Below are 16,534 nucleotides of genomic sequence, written 5' to 3'. Positions count from 1 at the left end.
TAAAACTTTTCATGTGTATGATTTAAAGATTGAGCTCAACTTATTTTTTTCCGTTTTGCTTTACGATAAAACGGTGGATCCATCCACTCTTGGAGGTGATGGAGTCAGTAGACAAAGTCAAGGTAAAATAATATGAAATATGAAAGGTAACTAAATTGGGATGCAATAACTTCAATCAAACAGTGATGCACTTGAACTATTTTAAGCTTAATAAGAAAACAGGATGACTGAGTAAAAATTATGTGGATGATATTTATACTTTCCTTAGTCATTAAAACAGGATTATTTATTAAAACACCAATGGTCAAGGACAACGAGTTTGAGTTTGCTAAAATCAGTCATCAAAAAGCTTGGGGGCTCGTAAGGCTTCCTTACGATCGAACCGGTGTGGCGCAGCGATATTCCGATGAGATGAGCAGTAAAACCACTCTGCTACTCAGTTAGTTCCTTACTTACTAAATATCTAGTACATTATTTTCTTATGTGCGGATGAGTTCTGATGAGACAGAGCGTGTTGTTTTTGATATGTCAATAGTATTTTAACTAATAAGTTTTAAATTTAAATCCATTAATTATACTATGAAGCCTTTCAATGAGTCTTGCAAGTACAAAGAGGGTCAACGTGATGGCTTTTGTTGGCTCAGGACGTAATTTTATCTCAAAGTTGGAAACTTTTCACTGTTCTTCTTTAACAGCTTTCACGACAATTTACAACTTCCAGTCTGTAGTTTTACATCTAACAGAGTAACTTTTAAGTGTGGTAATGTGTTCACAGGAATTCTATTGAAAAACGTATGGTTGTTTACTTGCATATAGTACTCGTTTTGTTAGTATAACTTAATTGAGTTCGTATATGTTAATTAAGTTTAGTTTTAGTCCATTACAACTTTACAGCTTTTATTCGCTTTTTTTACATAGTTTTTTGTGAGGTTGACATTATGCAATATTTTTAGGAAGTATTTAATTTTTATTTAGGATAAAAAATTATTTAATTTGCATTTTATTTTACGTGATTGATATCATACTACAAAATTATCTACAAGCTTATTAGTCTAGCAATATTTAGATTTGTATTTTTAACATGGATTTTTCAATTTATTTATTGTTGCATAAAATCTTGGTTTAAGAAATAAATTTACTCGCTTCATACCATAGCAATTGTTCTAGCCAGAACTAAATACTTAAAAGAGTATTTGTTAAAAAAAAAATAAAATAAGTGTTTAGGTAGGAAAAGTATATTTCATTTCTGTAAGAATATTTTTTTTATTCCTATCTTCTATAATATTAAAACGAAACAGTATTTTTTTTTATTTCACGATTCTGAATCAACCACTCGACGGATTTTCATGATTTTTGTGTTGAAAGAAAGATAATTTTGAGACCTAGGGAATGTCGAAGCCATAATTTTAGTTTAGGGTCCCAGTTTTTTGGAAATTAAGTTTTAATTTTTTAAAAGTCTATCAGCCGACGCTAAGATTCTAAACTAGCTTTTGGCATAAAATAATTTGCTTAACATAACAGCTGTAAACATTCAGCTTTTGTGTCACAAATTCAGCATTTGGATAAAAATGTAAAGACATACTTAGGATTGACTAATTTATACTATGTGTAATGCTAATCATTACGTTCAATTCTTCTGTAAGAGGATGACAGATTAATTAAATATACAAAGTAAAATACTAGGATGTTCAAATTATTTTTTAACGCAATCTTTGTAATCTTCGATTTGTTTTAGAGCAATATAATTTGTTTTAACTAACAGCTGGTTAAATATAAACTATGGAACTATGAGGTTATTTTATTTACTCTTATTTTGTCATTGATTATAGGAAATAAGTAAGATTAGTAGAGATAATTAGACCACAGTTTAAAATAGTTTAGACCTAAATTAATTAAACTACAGTACAAATCGAGGCTTTGTACTCGAGTCTTAATAAAAAAAGGATAAATGCAAATTATTTTACTGCTCCACTTTTCAAGGAAAGATTAGAAAAGTAACAATGTTTACACGTTTTAATTCTTCATGGTAGCTTTTTGTTTACAATTAATGTTTGTCTGCTTTAACTTTGTTTGGATTTGGCCTGGAAATATTGATGTCATAAAAAGAAGATCAAGAATAATCAGGAATCACAATTTTAAATTACCACCACAACCTCAGCCGGGTTTTATACAAAGATGGATGACATAGATTAAACACAACGTCAACATTGACCTAGGATACTGCAATTAGACAAACCATCCTTTTATGAAATCGTGTTCAGTTGTGGTTACGTTTGGGGGTGCCTATATCAGCGCCCCCAAACGTGAAAATATCACTTTTATTTCAACTATGAATATATTGTAGTTTAAATTAAATAATATGGGAAATTACTATGCACATTTATTCAATGAGGGTGGGTAATTATCAAGGATAGAACTGATAACGGTATGGATAATAAACATTGACAATTACGTCATTAGCTTTACTAGCGTGTTTACTTTTTATATTCCTGCTACTATGTGACCAATTCTTTTTTTCAAATGAATGTTATTTGAACCAAACAGCTGTTTCAAAACAAACTGTTATTGTTTTTACTTTTCTTTGTTTACACTTATTTATTTAGCAATTAATGCAGTAAAATTGATATAAAGGATAGGTGTGACGATTAGTTTTGATGTTATGACACCAAAATTAAATTATGTGTACTGTGAATTTTATTGGATATTATCGTTTTATTTTGGGTCGTTTCTATTCAGACCTACTGGAAATTGTGTATAGTAGTTGTATTGTGGTGATAATAATTATGGAAGAGGCAGTGGTATGCTATGGGAAGGTGGTATCGTTGACTAGGTCTATACACTTCTCAATTGACTATTACTCTCTCTACTGTAGGCTACTGCTTTTCACATCATAAAAATTGCAGAATTGATGTTTTATTGTAAAATTATCGGATTTAAAATGCATATCGTATAGGCCTATGATGGAATAAAAATTTGGTCACACAACATTTGTTTACAAGATGATTTGTCACATTAAAACTGCAAGAAACTTTGTCTTTATATGTGTAATCTAGCTGATCTGAATTGTACACGGTTTTAACTGACTACTGAATTCCCGTACGTAGGACGGGCTAACAGCTCGTATAATTTTAAAACCATAAATTTAACAAATAATACAAAATAAGAAGACAGTGACTCATCGATCAACATTTTGTAAATAAAAAAACGAATTGCAGTTGTCTATTTGTGAGTCCTTTCTTCACCCTGTCTTCAGCAGCTCCATATGATACATTGCTAGCCACCTCGGCGGTTCTACTGTCATATGATTAATATCTACCTCTATCAGCTGTTTGTAGAACTGGGGCACAAGACATATCAGAGATCCTCTTTTTACTTAAGAATAACAATTATTTATGATTAAGTAATATAACCTAGTTTGTTTCACGGAAATCGAGTTCTAAACACGAAAACTTAAGAAAATAACTTAACTAATGATGTTTGAGCTGGTATCACTTACTAGGTAATAATGCTCAGAATCACAGTTTTGTTAACAAAAATTGTTCATGTTTAATAATTTGTTTACATTCATAATAGAGATTTACCATTTTTAACCCTACAAAGTGGATTATTAGGTCATGTATTGTCATGAAATTGTACAACTTTCAAACTGTGAGGTCGAGTTATATTGAGTTATATGAAAGCAAAGAAAAGCTCCAACTTTAGCATCTCTTATTTTATATGTTTGCTGAAAGTTAAGCTCGTATGAATTTGTATTTTCTATTGAAGAAATTTGAGAATATTTTATTTGCCTGATATATAGGCTGGCGTATATTTTTTATTCAACAGTTATGATTATATTCAAAATGTTATTTTTTATTTTTTTAAGAAGTTGTTGTACAAAGCTTTTAAGTTCAAACATGTTTATGCTTACCAATAATACCAACTGCAATCTGCCAACATTATGTATTAGAGATGCTTGCTGACAAATCTGTCCGTGCATACCTTTAATTTAAGACCAAAATTGTGAAATTAAGTCGAGTAGAAGAGCCAAACCGACTCGGAAAATAAAACCCAATAATTATTATAATACATATATATTCTGTATATTTTAAACTCCGTCATTTTGATTTTTCACGATAATGTTTGATTCTAGAGCTCGAAAGGGACTACATACAACTAAAGGGAAGGGTTATAGTAATTTTCATCGTTGAAAATGACAGGTAGTATTTAATACCTTTGATTGATTAAAAATCTATTTAAATACAGAAACATCATAAGCAGGCCTTATACTCTTTATATGGTTTACAAATTATTGTTGCAATAGAATACTATCACAATAATTTCTAATAAAATTAAACTTGTTTTAAAACTTGTGAATACAAGTTCCGAAGAATGTTCATATATTGTAATTTATCTGCATTATTTTTTAAGTATTAGCATAGTTTAAAGGAGTATACAGCTACCCTTTTAATATATGGTATTAGAATGATATGTTGTGCAACGATAAGTAACATCCTGCATTAATCAAAAAGTTGGACTACTAGTGCGGTTATACAGGAAGAGGGTCGTAACTTACTATCAGCCGAACTTCCGTAAACAATTAGGAGTCGTAAACATCCCTCCTTACATCTCCCAGGATTGTAACATACGACTATGAGTAATTCTTAATATGTCACACATGTAAGGCTATGGCTATGTCCATTAGCTTCAACAGTTGTATAAGACCACCTCAAATTAAATTAATGGTTAGAAAAATGTGTGAGAAACGTTTTAAAGATGATATATTATCAAACATTAACTCAGCCAGTGACAGATCGTGGCCGAAATTTGACAAATGGCGTCGCTGTTGGCAGCCCTGGTCTTCCCTCTGAGAACATGAGTCAATTAGAGAAACCATCAGTGATGTCATCAAACTTGTGGAGAACTGACAAGCCACTACAAGATGCATTAATAATCCAACTCTTAAAGATTTACTTATTTTGTAAATTGTCGAGTTCCTATCCGATTGGCATATTTAATTAAAACGGAGTTTAGAAGGTTAGGAATTAGGCTGCTGTATTGAGAATAGCAATGTTTGGAAAACAAGGAACCTTAGGAGAAAACAGTATGCAAAAAGGACTCTTTTCTTCTCTCTTCTGCCTTAATTGAGTTGATTGTATTGAACAGAATCGGTGAAGTCAAAAGCATTATATTTACTATTCATTTTATAGGTATTCGAGTGGTCATACAATTGTTTATCTTCAAATCTAAAGGTTGCTGGTTCTAAATAAAAAATACAATTAAACCCCAGTCATGAATGTTTTTATTTACAAGTTGTTGTCATTTATTATTAAATTTGAACAATTTTTTTCGTAGAGCTTTATAGTAAATTATCGATTTTTAACTACGGAAATTTTTGTTTTGTAACGATTAAAATATGAGCCACAGTAAAATATTAATTTACATTAACACGTTTTATTATTAAAGGATAACACATAGGAACACTGGTTTTGGAAAAAAAGGTAATTAAGACTTTATTTCCCAAAACAAAGTAGTCAAAAACTATGTTATTACAACATATCTTAGTGTTCCATTGTTTGATCAATAAGTTTCACACAATTAACGGAACTAAACGTTCTTAGCACAGAAGATGACACACAAATCCTATTAGTTATTCCTGTACTGTTTCATTTGCTGTTAGTTAGCGGCTTAGGTCTTTTTCATTAAAAAGTAGCACCCGTTGATTGAGCAAGGTCCAGCCAGGTTTTCGTTACTTCAAGGACTCATCAGAACCATCTTACACTTAATTTCTCAAAATGTATAGAATCAAAATGGTATTACACTCTAAATTTTACAAATTAGTTTCTTAAAAAAAATCTTTAAAAAAATATCTAAAGTACGAATATTTACTCGATTTGTTAACTGAGCTGCAGATTTGGCATTTATTTTGACGGTTGAAAAGATGTTCGATTGAAGATTATTGCTTCACCTATAAATGATTAATCAAGACTTTTCAAGTACAGTAAAAAAAACTCAAGTTTGAGGAATCCCTTTTAATTTTTAACGAAAATTAAGTTTTGTGTAACTTTTGCTGTATTGGTTACAGAAGCAGTAAGATATTTTTGACAACTCTAACGTTTTCTAACCAAAGATTTGTCCACTTAGTTTTTGTTGTATTAATAGGTGATTTAAATCCTGGGTATGCTACCTGAAATTGTTCCCAAACTTTCAGGAATGTTTACAAATACGTATTTCCAATTAATAGACCTAACAGTTGCATTGATTTGACTTGCAAATGAAAAATTAAACACGAATCAGCTACATTACTTGTTGGTCTCAATGTAAGGAAAAATGTTTTTTTTATGTTTACATTGTTACTAACTTAATAATTTACGTTTGAACTACTCCAGAAATTAACCAATTACAAACAGAATAGCTGTGGTAAAATATTAAAGCAAAACTGTTGACATTAAAAAATAAACGAGTTAAAATATCAAAGAACCCCATCTGGTGCTAGATCAAACATTTTGATAAATTACCCAATTTGCTGCCCTTTCTCTTGTCTCTCATTTACATTCGCCCACCCTTTCACGCCTAATATTCTTTCATCCGGGACTACTCTAAGAAATTTATGATTCACAGCAAACTCACTTTTATAAACAAAGGGGATTTTCAAATTCGTAAAGTGTTTTGATTTTATATATTCTATTTTAAATGTTGTAGTAAAATGTTTGTTCTGTTTCAGGGATCTCTCGACGAACAACATCACGGAACTGAATGAGATGAGCTTTTCTGACCTGTTGGACCTTGAAGAACTGTGAGTTTCTATAATTTGTAGTTGTACTTGATAAGTTTAAATTACTATCAGAACCATACCAGATCGAAATATTGTCAGGATGAAATTATACATGGCCAACATAACTCAATAACAATACAGTTATCGTTTGATAAATAGTTACTGTACGAGTGTAAAAATTTCAAGTAGAGTTTGAATTTTTTTTATCAGTAGATTTTTACATTTTAAAATCCATACTGTTTTTGTATTAATTTATAATGTATCAAAAACGTCGTACTTACACCAGATAATGAAAATAATTTACTTCATTCAGTTTTATTAAATAACAATACTAAAATACAACAATTATGTAAAACAACATTTAAGGGCTTAATCTTTAAAATGTAAACGAATTTTTTTAAATACTTCTTTTCAGTGTGAAACATTTGTGCGACTTTATGTAAAACTATGCTGTCTTTCTGGAAAATAACATTACATCAGTAGATTTAAAAAATATGAGGATAAACTTATCTTCCAACATAGGGCTATTGTTTAGTTAGATCGTATTCCAAATAATTTATTGTAACAATTATTCGGAATCATTTTATAATTTACTACTTCCTGACTTACAAATATAATTGGGTCACAACAAAATATATCTGGAGAAGATCAGATAAGAAGGACTTGAGCTCTTTATAACCTGGACTGCAAACTGCACCGGAGTGTTCAATGTTATCTTGCACCCTAAAATACAAAAGTAAATTCTTTGTATTCTTGGAGAAGAGACAAAATTTCAAAAGTATTTCCATTGGTTAAATTACAGTCTGTATTTACTTTATATTTGTCGAATAGTTTAATACAAATTAGTTATTAAATTCCATTCATAGATTTTGAGTAGCGATGAAAGAATGTGTTGCAATGGTTATAATACATTCCGTTCACTCTAAATTAAAATATTAATTAGTACAAATATACCGACTATATTTAAGTAATAGATAAAAAAAAAACTACCAAAACGTATGTCGGTTTTATTAGTTTCCAATTACAAAAATAACGAAGATGCTTTTTATCATAGTTCTAATAGTGGCCACTGAATCTACGACTACTGGTTAATTTTTTAGCTCAATCGTAGTTTTTACTGGTTTACCACTTGTTACATGAAACTATGTATGTTAATAAAAAATATTAAAAAAAAATTGTTGGCGTCCCTAACTAGAAAACTCTTGACTCAATTACACCTGTTAGAAAACCCAACTTGTCAGTTAGCTGTAATTTGTATGTCAGCAGGTGAAGGTTGCCGTTAGATAGTAAAGATACTATAGCTTAAATATTTTACACATGAAGGAAAAAACTTTGAAAAATATGGTTAAAAGTAGTATGCACAAAATGATAGACAAATTATTTCTCAATTTATTTTTTAACAAATAAACCTTCAAAGGGGCAACAAAATTGTTTGAAAAGTTTTGATTAGGTTTTATAAAATCTGAAAATAAGTAGGTTGCAGATCTCGAGTTTAAGAACCATCAGATAAAGTATTTTACAACCTGTACTGTAAGAACACAACTTGTGTTATCTGGTATCTTGCCAGTTCTTTCCGTATTACAAGGTATACTATACAGTGTAACATAATATGTACTATCTTATGAACTATCGTAAGTTTTTGTTTTGATAAATAACAGAACAGCGTTGACTTTCGTATCAGAGTGTAATTTAATGTTTTCAAACGTATTTTTTTATGTGACCTTTCCTCGTCTACATAAATTAGTACACCATGACTTTATGCTTTGATAATAATTTTCAAGAGTTAGTAATATTTATTAATTTATATACGATAGTCGCAAATCATATTTTTAATCGGTGGTCGATGATCCACATACCTAGGAATAGCATAGGACTTCACTTCACTAGCATAGGACACCCGTTGGATGTCCAAGGTTTTGAGGTGAAGTTTTCAGAAGTAAATATTGATTGGTCTCCACGGAAGCATGAGAAAATTTACATTTTAGCGAATTTCCCTATAGGGAAGTAGCTATTACCGTAGGTGGCACGGTAAGACCTAGACCCGGGACCGATTTACTTTTTCATTTTGATGTCCCCAGAGGCCAAAAACACCATTCGTTCAAATTTGTGTATATATATATATATATAGACTTATATATATATAGACTTATATATATATATAGACTTATATATATATATACTTATATATATAATATATATATATATATTATATATACTTATATATATAATATATATATATATATATACGTCCGTGAACACGATAACTTGAGTCATTTTTGTCCGATTTTGATGAAATTTGGTTTAAAGGTGTAAAGCGGGATAAACTTAAATGAGTTCGCGAACCATCACGATCGGACCATGGGAACGGGGCTTTACGGGGGGTTTTATGGGGTAAAAATTGGTTTTTCTCACTTTTGACCCTCAAAACACAAAATTTCCCGATTTTTCTTTAGACTTTTTAAAGAGCTTAAAAAAACAAATCATTTAGTACATAAAAGTATTTTTGTTCGATTATTAGTAATGGAGAAAATTAAAAAAATTGTAAATTTAAAATTCCCATGTTATTCTTACGGAGAATATTGTCAAATGTTGTAGTTTGCTTGTTTATGGATATATTTTGATCAAACTTGGCAAATTTATTTATTTTGTACTAAGCTATCAATATTTTACTCAAAAACACACTTTATTAGTTTCCTTGTAGCAGCAAACCTAGGTACTCGTTAAACCTAATGTTATTAAAATATATTTAACTGAAAATCAATTCAGACAAATGGAAATTCGCTTAGTCGGCAGGGTTGCTGCGGCGGGGGTATTTTACCTTTGCATTGACATTTCAAAGTAAACAGTAAGAACTGTTAAATGCTAATTTCACAATTTCAGACAGCTGATCCAAACAAATAAAATAAAATATTTTTCGTCTTACTGCAGCAAAAACAGCCTTATTTAATGCATGCGTTCCGAGTCTAAAGTAACATTTTTACTCTCCATGGAGTAAAAATCATTTCCAGTCCCTAGAGAATTAAAATCAGCTGTTGTAAACTGTTGTAAATTTTGATTGTGGCAATCGTATCGATCGAAACTATCGATTGATTTATTAGGTAAGGTGACTATTGTTGTCGATCGGTCGTAATATCATTGGTATACTGTAACACAATCGTAATAGATGAAATTATTGAATCATTTACTAAACAGGTGCTTATTTGCATTAGCAGAATTGAAAACAAGCTGGAAATTGTTTTGAGAGGTTATCTTTATAAAAAAATTACTTCGTTTTCCAGCTTAGTTTGCAATATTGTAATGATGCAATATGACGAAAAATATAGTTCACTACACGGGCAAAATGTCTTTTTAACCCTCACTTATTTTCCGACCTCGGCTTCGCCTCGATGTGAAAGTTAACCCGGGTCAAAAAGAGTGACTTTAGGCCCTAGTGATATGATAATATACTATTATACTACTATGTGATAGTTTTATTCATGTCATTGATTATGAAAATTAAGAAAGATCCTATAACCGTAAGTTATGAAAGTTATGTTATTGATATATTTTTATGTAAACAGTATTAAAACACAGTAATAACAATGTAGGTCACACTTTTTTGTAAACGTTTGGAGGCTTTTTGTTTATAAATTCAATCTACTTAACAAGTGTTTGGATTAGGTGGTATAGTACATCTTTCCGTTGCGAAGCATGGGTACAGCAGCTAGTCAATTATAAAATAATTACTGTTATCTATATACGTATCATATTATTGGAGCTTTGAAAGTATTTTCACTATAAAACTAATGCATTTTTTAATTGTCAACACAATATGGCAAATTAAAAAGCAGGTAACACAAAAGCAGAAAGGGAAAATCTGTCCAAACCGATAACATTTTTGAAAATGTAGCGGGAATTAAACCACCCCCCTCGTCCGACACTAACCACTAGGCTACCAAACCCATGATAACATAACATTTACAATTTACAAAATTTATTCAGTTTAGGTTTCAGAATTGGTATCTTCATCTTATAGGCTACTCCGTACGTTCATAAAGTTAAAATTACAAATAAGTAGGAACAACTTACTTGCTTAAAACCGTAAAATAAATAAAGACCATCAGAAGGACCGTATCTGTGATTGAATTTAAGATAGAAAGCGTTAGGGTCGAAGAGAATGTCTTATATTCTAGGAGCAGAGGCGTAATTGTTATTCTGTGGGCTCAACAGCGTTGAACATAACAATAAAAGCTGGCGAAACTGTCGTCTGACAATGGACCACACTCTTGCCCTTCGTGAAAATGAAAAACTATTATTTTTATATCATTTGAGAAAGAGTGGACGTATTTACAATATACTTTGGACGATTCGCATACAGTTAGTTGTTTTAGTGTCGAAATACTGTTCACTGTTATGCTATTTTCCAAAGTTGACTTTGATAGTAAAATATAGGTAAATAATCTTTATATTAAATTTACAGTGTTAATCTTATAGATCCTTTTAGATCGATTCAGGTAACATCTTTACTCTAAGTTTTCTAAATGTTCCTAAATAAAATTCCTAAATGAATTTGTGTGCAGGCGTGTGGCAATAGACGTGTAATCAATTTTGTTTAAACAATCCATATATCAGAATATTTGACCTGAAGTTTGCGGTTGCCTTTTAGATAGTAACATTATATGTTAGAATGTTGTATACAATTTATAGTAGATAGACAATAGATGGATTGAATGTATTTCTTTTTATGACTTTCTTTTTTAAGAAGAAGAAGAGAAAAAAAATGTGTGATGAAATACAATAGGCATTCATACGTTTTAATCCATTTTTAACAGTCCAATCGTCAAAATCTGTCTGAGACTAATTATCACTAATAATCGAAACAAAGAGGAATTATTGTTATCATAGGCTACATGTCATCAATTTAAAGGGATAAATTATCTATCTATCTATATATTAATAGGCAAGCATGTTTCTTTAAAACCTTTTTTCTCAGCTCGTGTGCATCGTAGGGAAAATCTACGCAAACCGTTAGAAAGCTATTTTCGTGTAGGTGTGCAGAATCCATTTATAAATTTAAATAGGCTCAAAGATAAGCACAAAAAATGAGTTTAAAGATTTGAAAAAATTAACATGGATCTTATGCGTTGCCATGCTGGTGACGAAATAACAACGAAATATAAACAAGAAATCAAAACAAATGGAAGAAACTCCAATCACATGTTTTATTTACAGTGTGGGGGTGAAAATAGAGAAGTGAGTACATTACATATTTTTGGTCGAGTTTCGACCACTGGAAGACCTCTCGTATAATTTATTGTACGCTTATCTCTTATGAAAATTATTCTGGAATAATATCGTGTTAATACGATTTTGACGGACATGTTAACGCGAGCTTCGAAGGCCTAAGTGAAGATTGTAATCTATCTTCTAGATTGATTACTACTCTTCTCAGTTCACCATCTTGCAAAGCCAATTTTAGTAAACAAGCATAACTCCCTCTATGTACAGCTTGGTATGGATGTAGAAACAATCCGATAAGTAGTTATTAAAAATCAGACCGTCTTGTCATATATTATGTGCTGTTTTGCAGAAAGGACTATTAAATTAAATTGTAACTTACCTATTTAACTGCCTAATTTACCTCTTTAACTTCTACCAGAAGTAATCCTATAAGGTTAACCCACGAGTTAGTGAGAATGAAATTAATTTAACAATATTTAAATTGTCAAAGAAAGCCTTTAACGGCAATGGTAGACTGAGTGAGAGATATGGTTGTAATGGTGACCACAATGGTCGCTCAGGGAGTCAACAGTCTGCAAAGGCTACTTTACTCTTGCATCACCACCACTGTGGCAGGCTTATTCATTATTAGCTGTATGGTAGACTGAGTGAGAGATATGGTTGTAATTGTGGTTGTATTGGTTGTGACTTCTAGGACGAGAAACTACTGTCTTAAGACTTTCCTTTTACAAAAATCCAATCCTTCTTAAAAGTAATGTAATTTTTTTCGCCATACTGCATTAGGAGTAAAATACAAAAATTATAATCTAGAAAACATTCCATGTATATTGGAGGAAATAAATGGATTTCTTACAAACGGTAAATCTAAATATTGAATTACGATGCTATAGAAAAACTTATTATAAAAGGTATTAGATATCTACGTTTTACAACAGTATGGTACGCGTTAGTTTAATTGCTGATCCAGAAGTTATTTAGTTTAATTTCATAACACATTTTGATAATAATCTCTATTCGTGATAAATAGTGCAATATTAAGCGCTGTATTCTGTTACGAATTCTCAGGGGCTCGAGTGTATAGCCTATAACATTGTCACCAGCCCAACATATAGCGTTGATAACATCGAACCACGTGACACCGACACACGATACAGCCTATAATGGTTCAGCCCCCCTCATGTTACTAGCGGTTATAACAATGTTACCAGCTTAAAAAATCGCGTTGATAATATCGTATCATACGTCATCAAACACGACACGGCTCAACCCCCTTATACTATGTATTTATTTTTTGTAATTTGTAACGACTCAACATTTTCACTGATCATCAATTGAGTACATAATTTGCGTGTTAGTCTAATAAATGCAAATGGCCATGACTGTAAATGTAATACATCAAGAGATGTACCCAAACAGGAAACGGGAACAACCAATGATGTTTCGTTGAACCCTATATTGACATAAACAAAAATATAACCCAAGTATGAACTGCTCTGCTTGTTGAAAAAGTATAACATAAATATACATTCAAAAAAATACCTACTACGGTATGTTTAATAGTAACTGTAGAAAATATCTATGTGTAATTCGTGCACATGTATCTTTGTTGTACTCGAGAAAGTATCCCAAGTGAGCCACAGGCGAGACACTTCTTTGGAATGCAGCAAAGTGCGAATGTTTCACTTGCCACACGAATATACTACTGAGAAAATAAAATCGTCTACTGTGATGCCAAAAGATCTCAATAAATTCTGTATAACAATTTGAGTTTCCTAAATCTCAGTTTTGTCCAATGGGATCTATTTCAAATCATTGTGACGAGCAATGTGATCCCAAACCAAGCGACCCCTTTAACCGCTAACGGGATTGTTAAGGGCAAGGTTTCAATGTAACATAAGTCTCCTAGATGATGTCTTACACCTCCGAGAGTTGGGAGTAAGGTGAGAAGTGGTTAAACACCACATTATACATTGACTAACAACGACATTGGTGGTTTGTCAAGTTTAAGTTGTTACCCTCTGCATTTTTAATAATTAACTCGTGGTTTTACCTGTGCACTGAAATGAGAGAAGGACTTACATGTTTAAATACTTTGACATAGTATATTTTCAATGTTACCATATCGTTAATTTACGGTATCGTTTGATTTATCATAGCAGTATTTCAGAAGTTATACCATTTATCTAAACGTAAATATGCATTTTTATGCATAGTAAAATCGATGCAAAACTGATAATAACTTTTCTTAATATGGAGAAAAAAACTGTTAAGTCCTCTCTAAAATATATTCAGGGATCAGAGCCAAAGGTCAATATCGGGGAAAAGATCCATAGCAATACTTGATACAATTGCTATCTTTGAGTGAAATTATAACACAGTATTATGATCCACAAGTTATTAAGTGATGAAAAGTCTAACTAATTTTGTAATCGTGTGAATTCTACAAAATTAGTCTTAGTAGCTGTTGGCAGAAACAACGTAGCTCATTAGATTGATCGTTTAAGAAGTATGCCGGTATTGGTTATCCGAAATAATTAACGGTATTGCTTTAGTTTTTTGGATTTATAAATAGCGTGTCTATAGCGTATATAATAATGTGGGAAAAACTGTAATAATTAATTTTACATATCAGTAACTTATACTATGTACGAGAGCTCGCCCCGTGGTCGAAAACTATACCACTAGAAACTATACTAAAACTAGAGTATGTACGAGTATTGTGCAAACTTCCCTTTTCTTTGTCACTAGCATGGCGACCCATGAGACCCATACTAATTTTTTTTTATTTCAAATTCATTTTTGCGCTTATTTCTTGCCTTTTACTTTCTCCCCCTAAACCATAGTATATGGAGAAAGTATTGTTTTCGTCAAAATTTTCGAGTTTGAGTTTTGAGTGGATATATTCGTTTTGGGTCCCCCTGGACCCAAAAAAGTGGTTTTTGAAGTGATGTCTGTGTGTGTGTGTGTGTCTGTGTGTGTGTCTGGATGTGTACAGAGCTAGGGACTACACCTGTGGTCCGATTTTAATGAAATTTGGTATGTAAGTTCTAATCCGTGGTATCTCCAGGCGTTTTTTCATTTTTTTGAAATTTTGATTTTTTATGGGGATTTTCCCATAAAAACCCATAAAAAACTGGAAAATCGGATTTTCTCAAAAATGGCCGGAACGATTTTGATAAAAATTTAGTATGTTGTAGCCCTTTAAAATCTGAACAAAATGGTACAAATCCCATTTCTGTAAAAATTACGGTTCAAAAGTTATGGTAAATTATGTTATTTTCCCATAAAACCCCCATAAAAAAACAAAAAATAGGATTTTAGACAAAAATTCGGTTTTGATTTAACAGAGTATGTTATGATCCTCACAATTTTGATAGTTTTTGTCATTTTTTAGATAATTTTATTTTTAATGGGGATTTTCCCATAAAACCCCATAAAAAACTGGAAAAATAGGATTTTCTCAAAAATGGCCCGAACGATTTTGATAAAAATTTAGTATGTTATAGTCCTTTATATTCTAAACAAAATGATACAAATCCCATTTCTGTAAAAATTACGGTTCAAAAGTTATGGTAAATTATGTTATTTTCCCATAAAAATCCCCATAAAATAACGGAAAATCGTATTTTGGCTAGAACGATTTTGATAAAAATTTAGTATGTTATAGTCCTTTAAATTCTGAAGAAAATTGTACAAATCCCATTTCCGTATATTTACTCTCACCGCTTACTCATGAGAAAGGTTGTTGACAATCTTATGGGAGAAAGTATGTGTCAGAATGCTGATACCGTTTATTTTAATTTATAAAGGGGTTCTGCACATCTACAGGAAAATATCTTACATTTTGTACCAACCGCGTGTAATTCGGTCCAGTAGTATGGTCAGGCTATCTGTCATATGTTTTACAAAAGTTTTTTTGGTATATACGGTTTTCAATTATTTTCAAAACAAATATTTTTTATCCCTGAGATTCAAATGAACCATCCACATTTTGTTGTCGATTCCTTATCTCAAATCTGTTTGATTTAAACATTAAACCAGCTTTAAACATTACTCATTCATTATTAAACGTTTACTGGAAGACTCTAATATCATATCATTTGTAAACATCGAAATAAGAGTGTGCAGTTCTAAGTGCAACATTCAGTAAATAAACAACTAATGACTGCTCAAGTAACTTAGCAAACAAAGTTAAAAGGAGAGCTGTTTGTTTTGGTTACTTGTAATGAGTCAGTTTGTTGCTCTTACTTACCAAGTTTGTTGCTGACTTTTTTATTATTACGACTTCTCAAGATTCCCTTAGTCTTATGCATTGTATCTGAATGTTATTTTAATAATCAAACTTATGTAGTTCACAGAATATATGTTAATAATTTCTAAATATTTTTCTTCGGTCGTTTTTATGTGTTTTATTTTTATGTGAATTTATATGAAGTTAAAAATCAAATATCTCAGTTAGTCATAATATTTTTAAGCGAAAACCGCTCCAACAGAATAATCGCTATTCAACGTGTCAGCTTCGATACAGGATGCCATATGCATGAAGGAGACTTCGCTCTC

At 31.2% G+C, this 16,534-nt stretch overlaps 1 protein-coding gene across 1 annotated transcript in view; it reads left to right on the top strand.

The window, feature by feature from the left end:
* LOC128985362 (lutropin-choriogonadotropic hormone receptor) overlaps positions 1-16,534 on the top strand; it is a 384,665-nt gene that overhangs the window by 291,334 nt on the left and 76,797 nt on the right. Inside the window, exon 2 of the mRNA XM_054404789.1 lies at positions 6,704-6,775. Within this exon, the coding sequence (XP_054260764.1) occupies positions 6,704-6,775 (72 nt within the window). The remainder of the gene's footprint in view (positions 1-6,703; positions 6,776-16,534) is intronic.

Source organism: Macrosteles quadrilineatus, unplaced genomic scaffold (assembly GCF_028750875.1).
Source record: "Macrosteles quadrilineatus isolate MER2022 unplaced genomic scaffold, UCM_ALF_1.0 Scaffold_2__2_contigs__length_208266976, whole genome shotgun sequence".
In the NCBI taxonomy this organism is placed as follows: domain Eukaryota; kingdom Metazoa; phylum Arthropoda; class Insecta; order Hemiptera; family Cicadellidae; genus Macrosteles; species Macrosteles quadrilineatus.
Note: the sequence above shows the minus strand (reverse complement) of the source record. Positions and strands in the feature narration are given on the sequence as shown.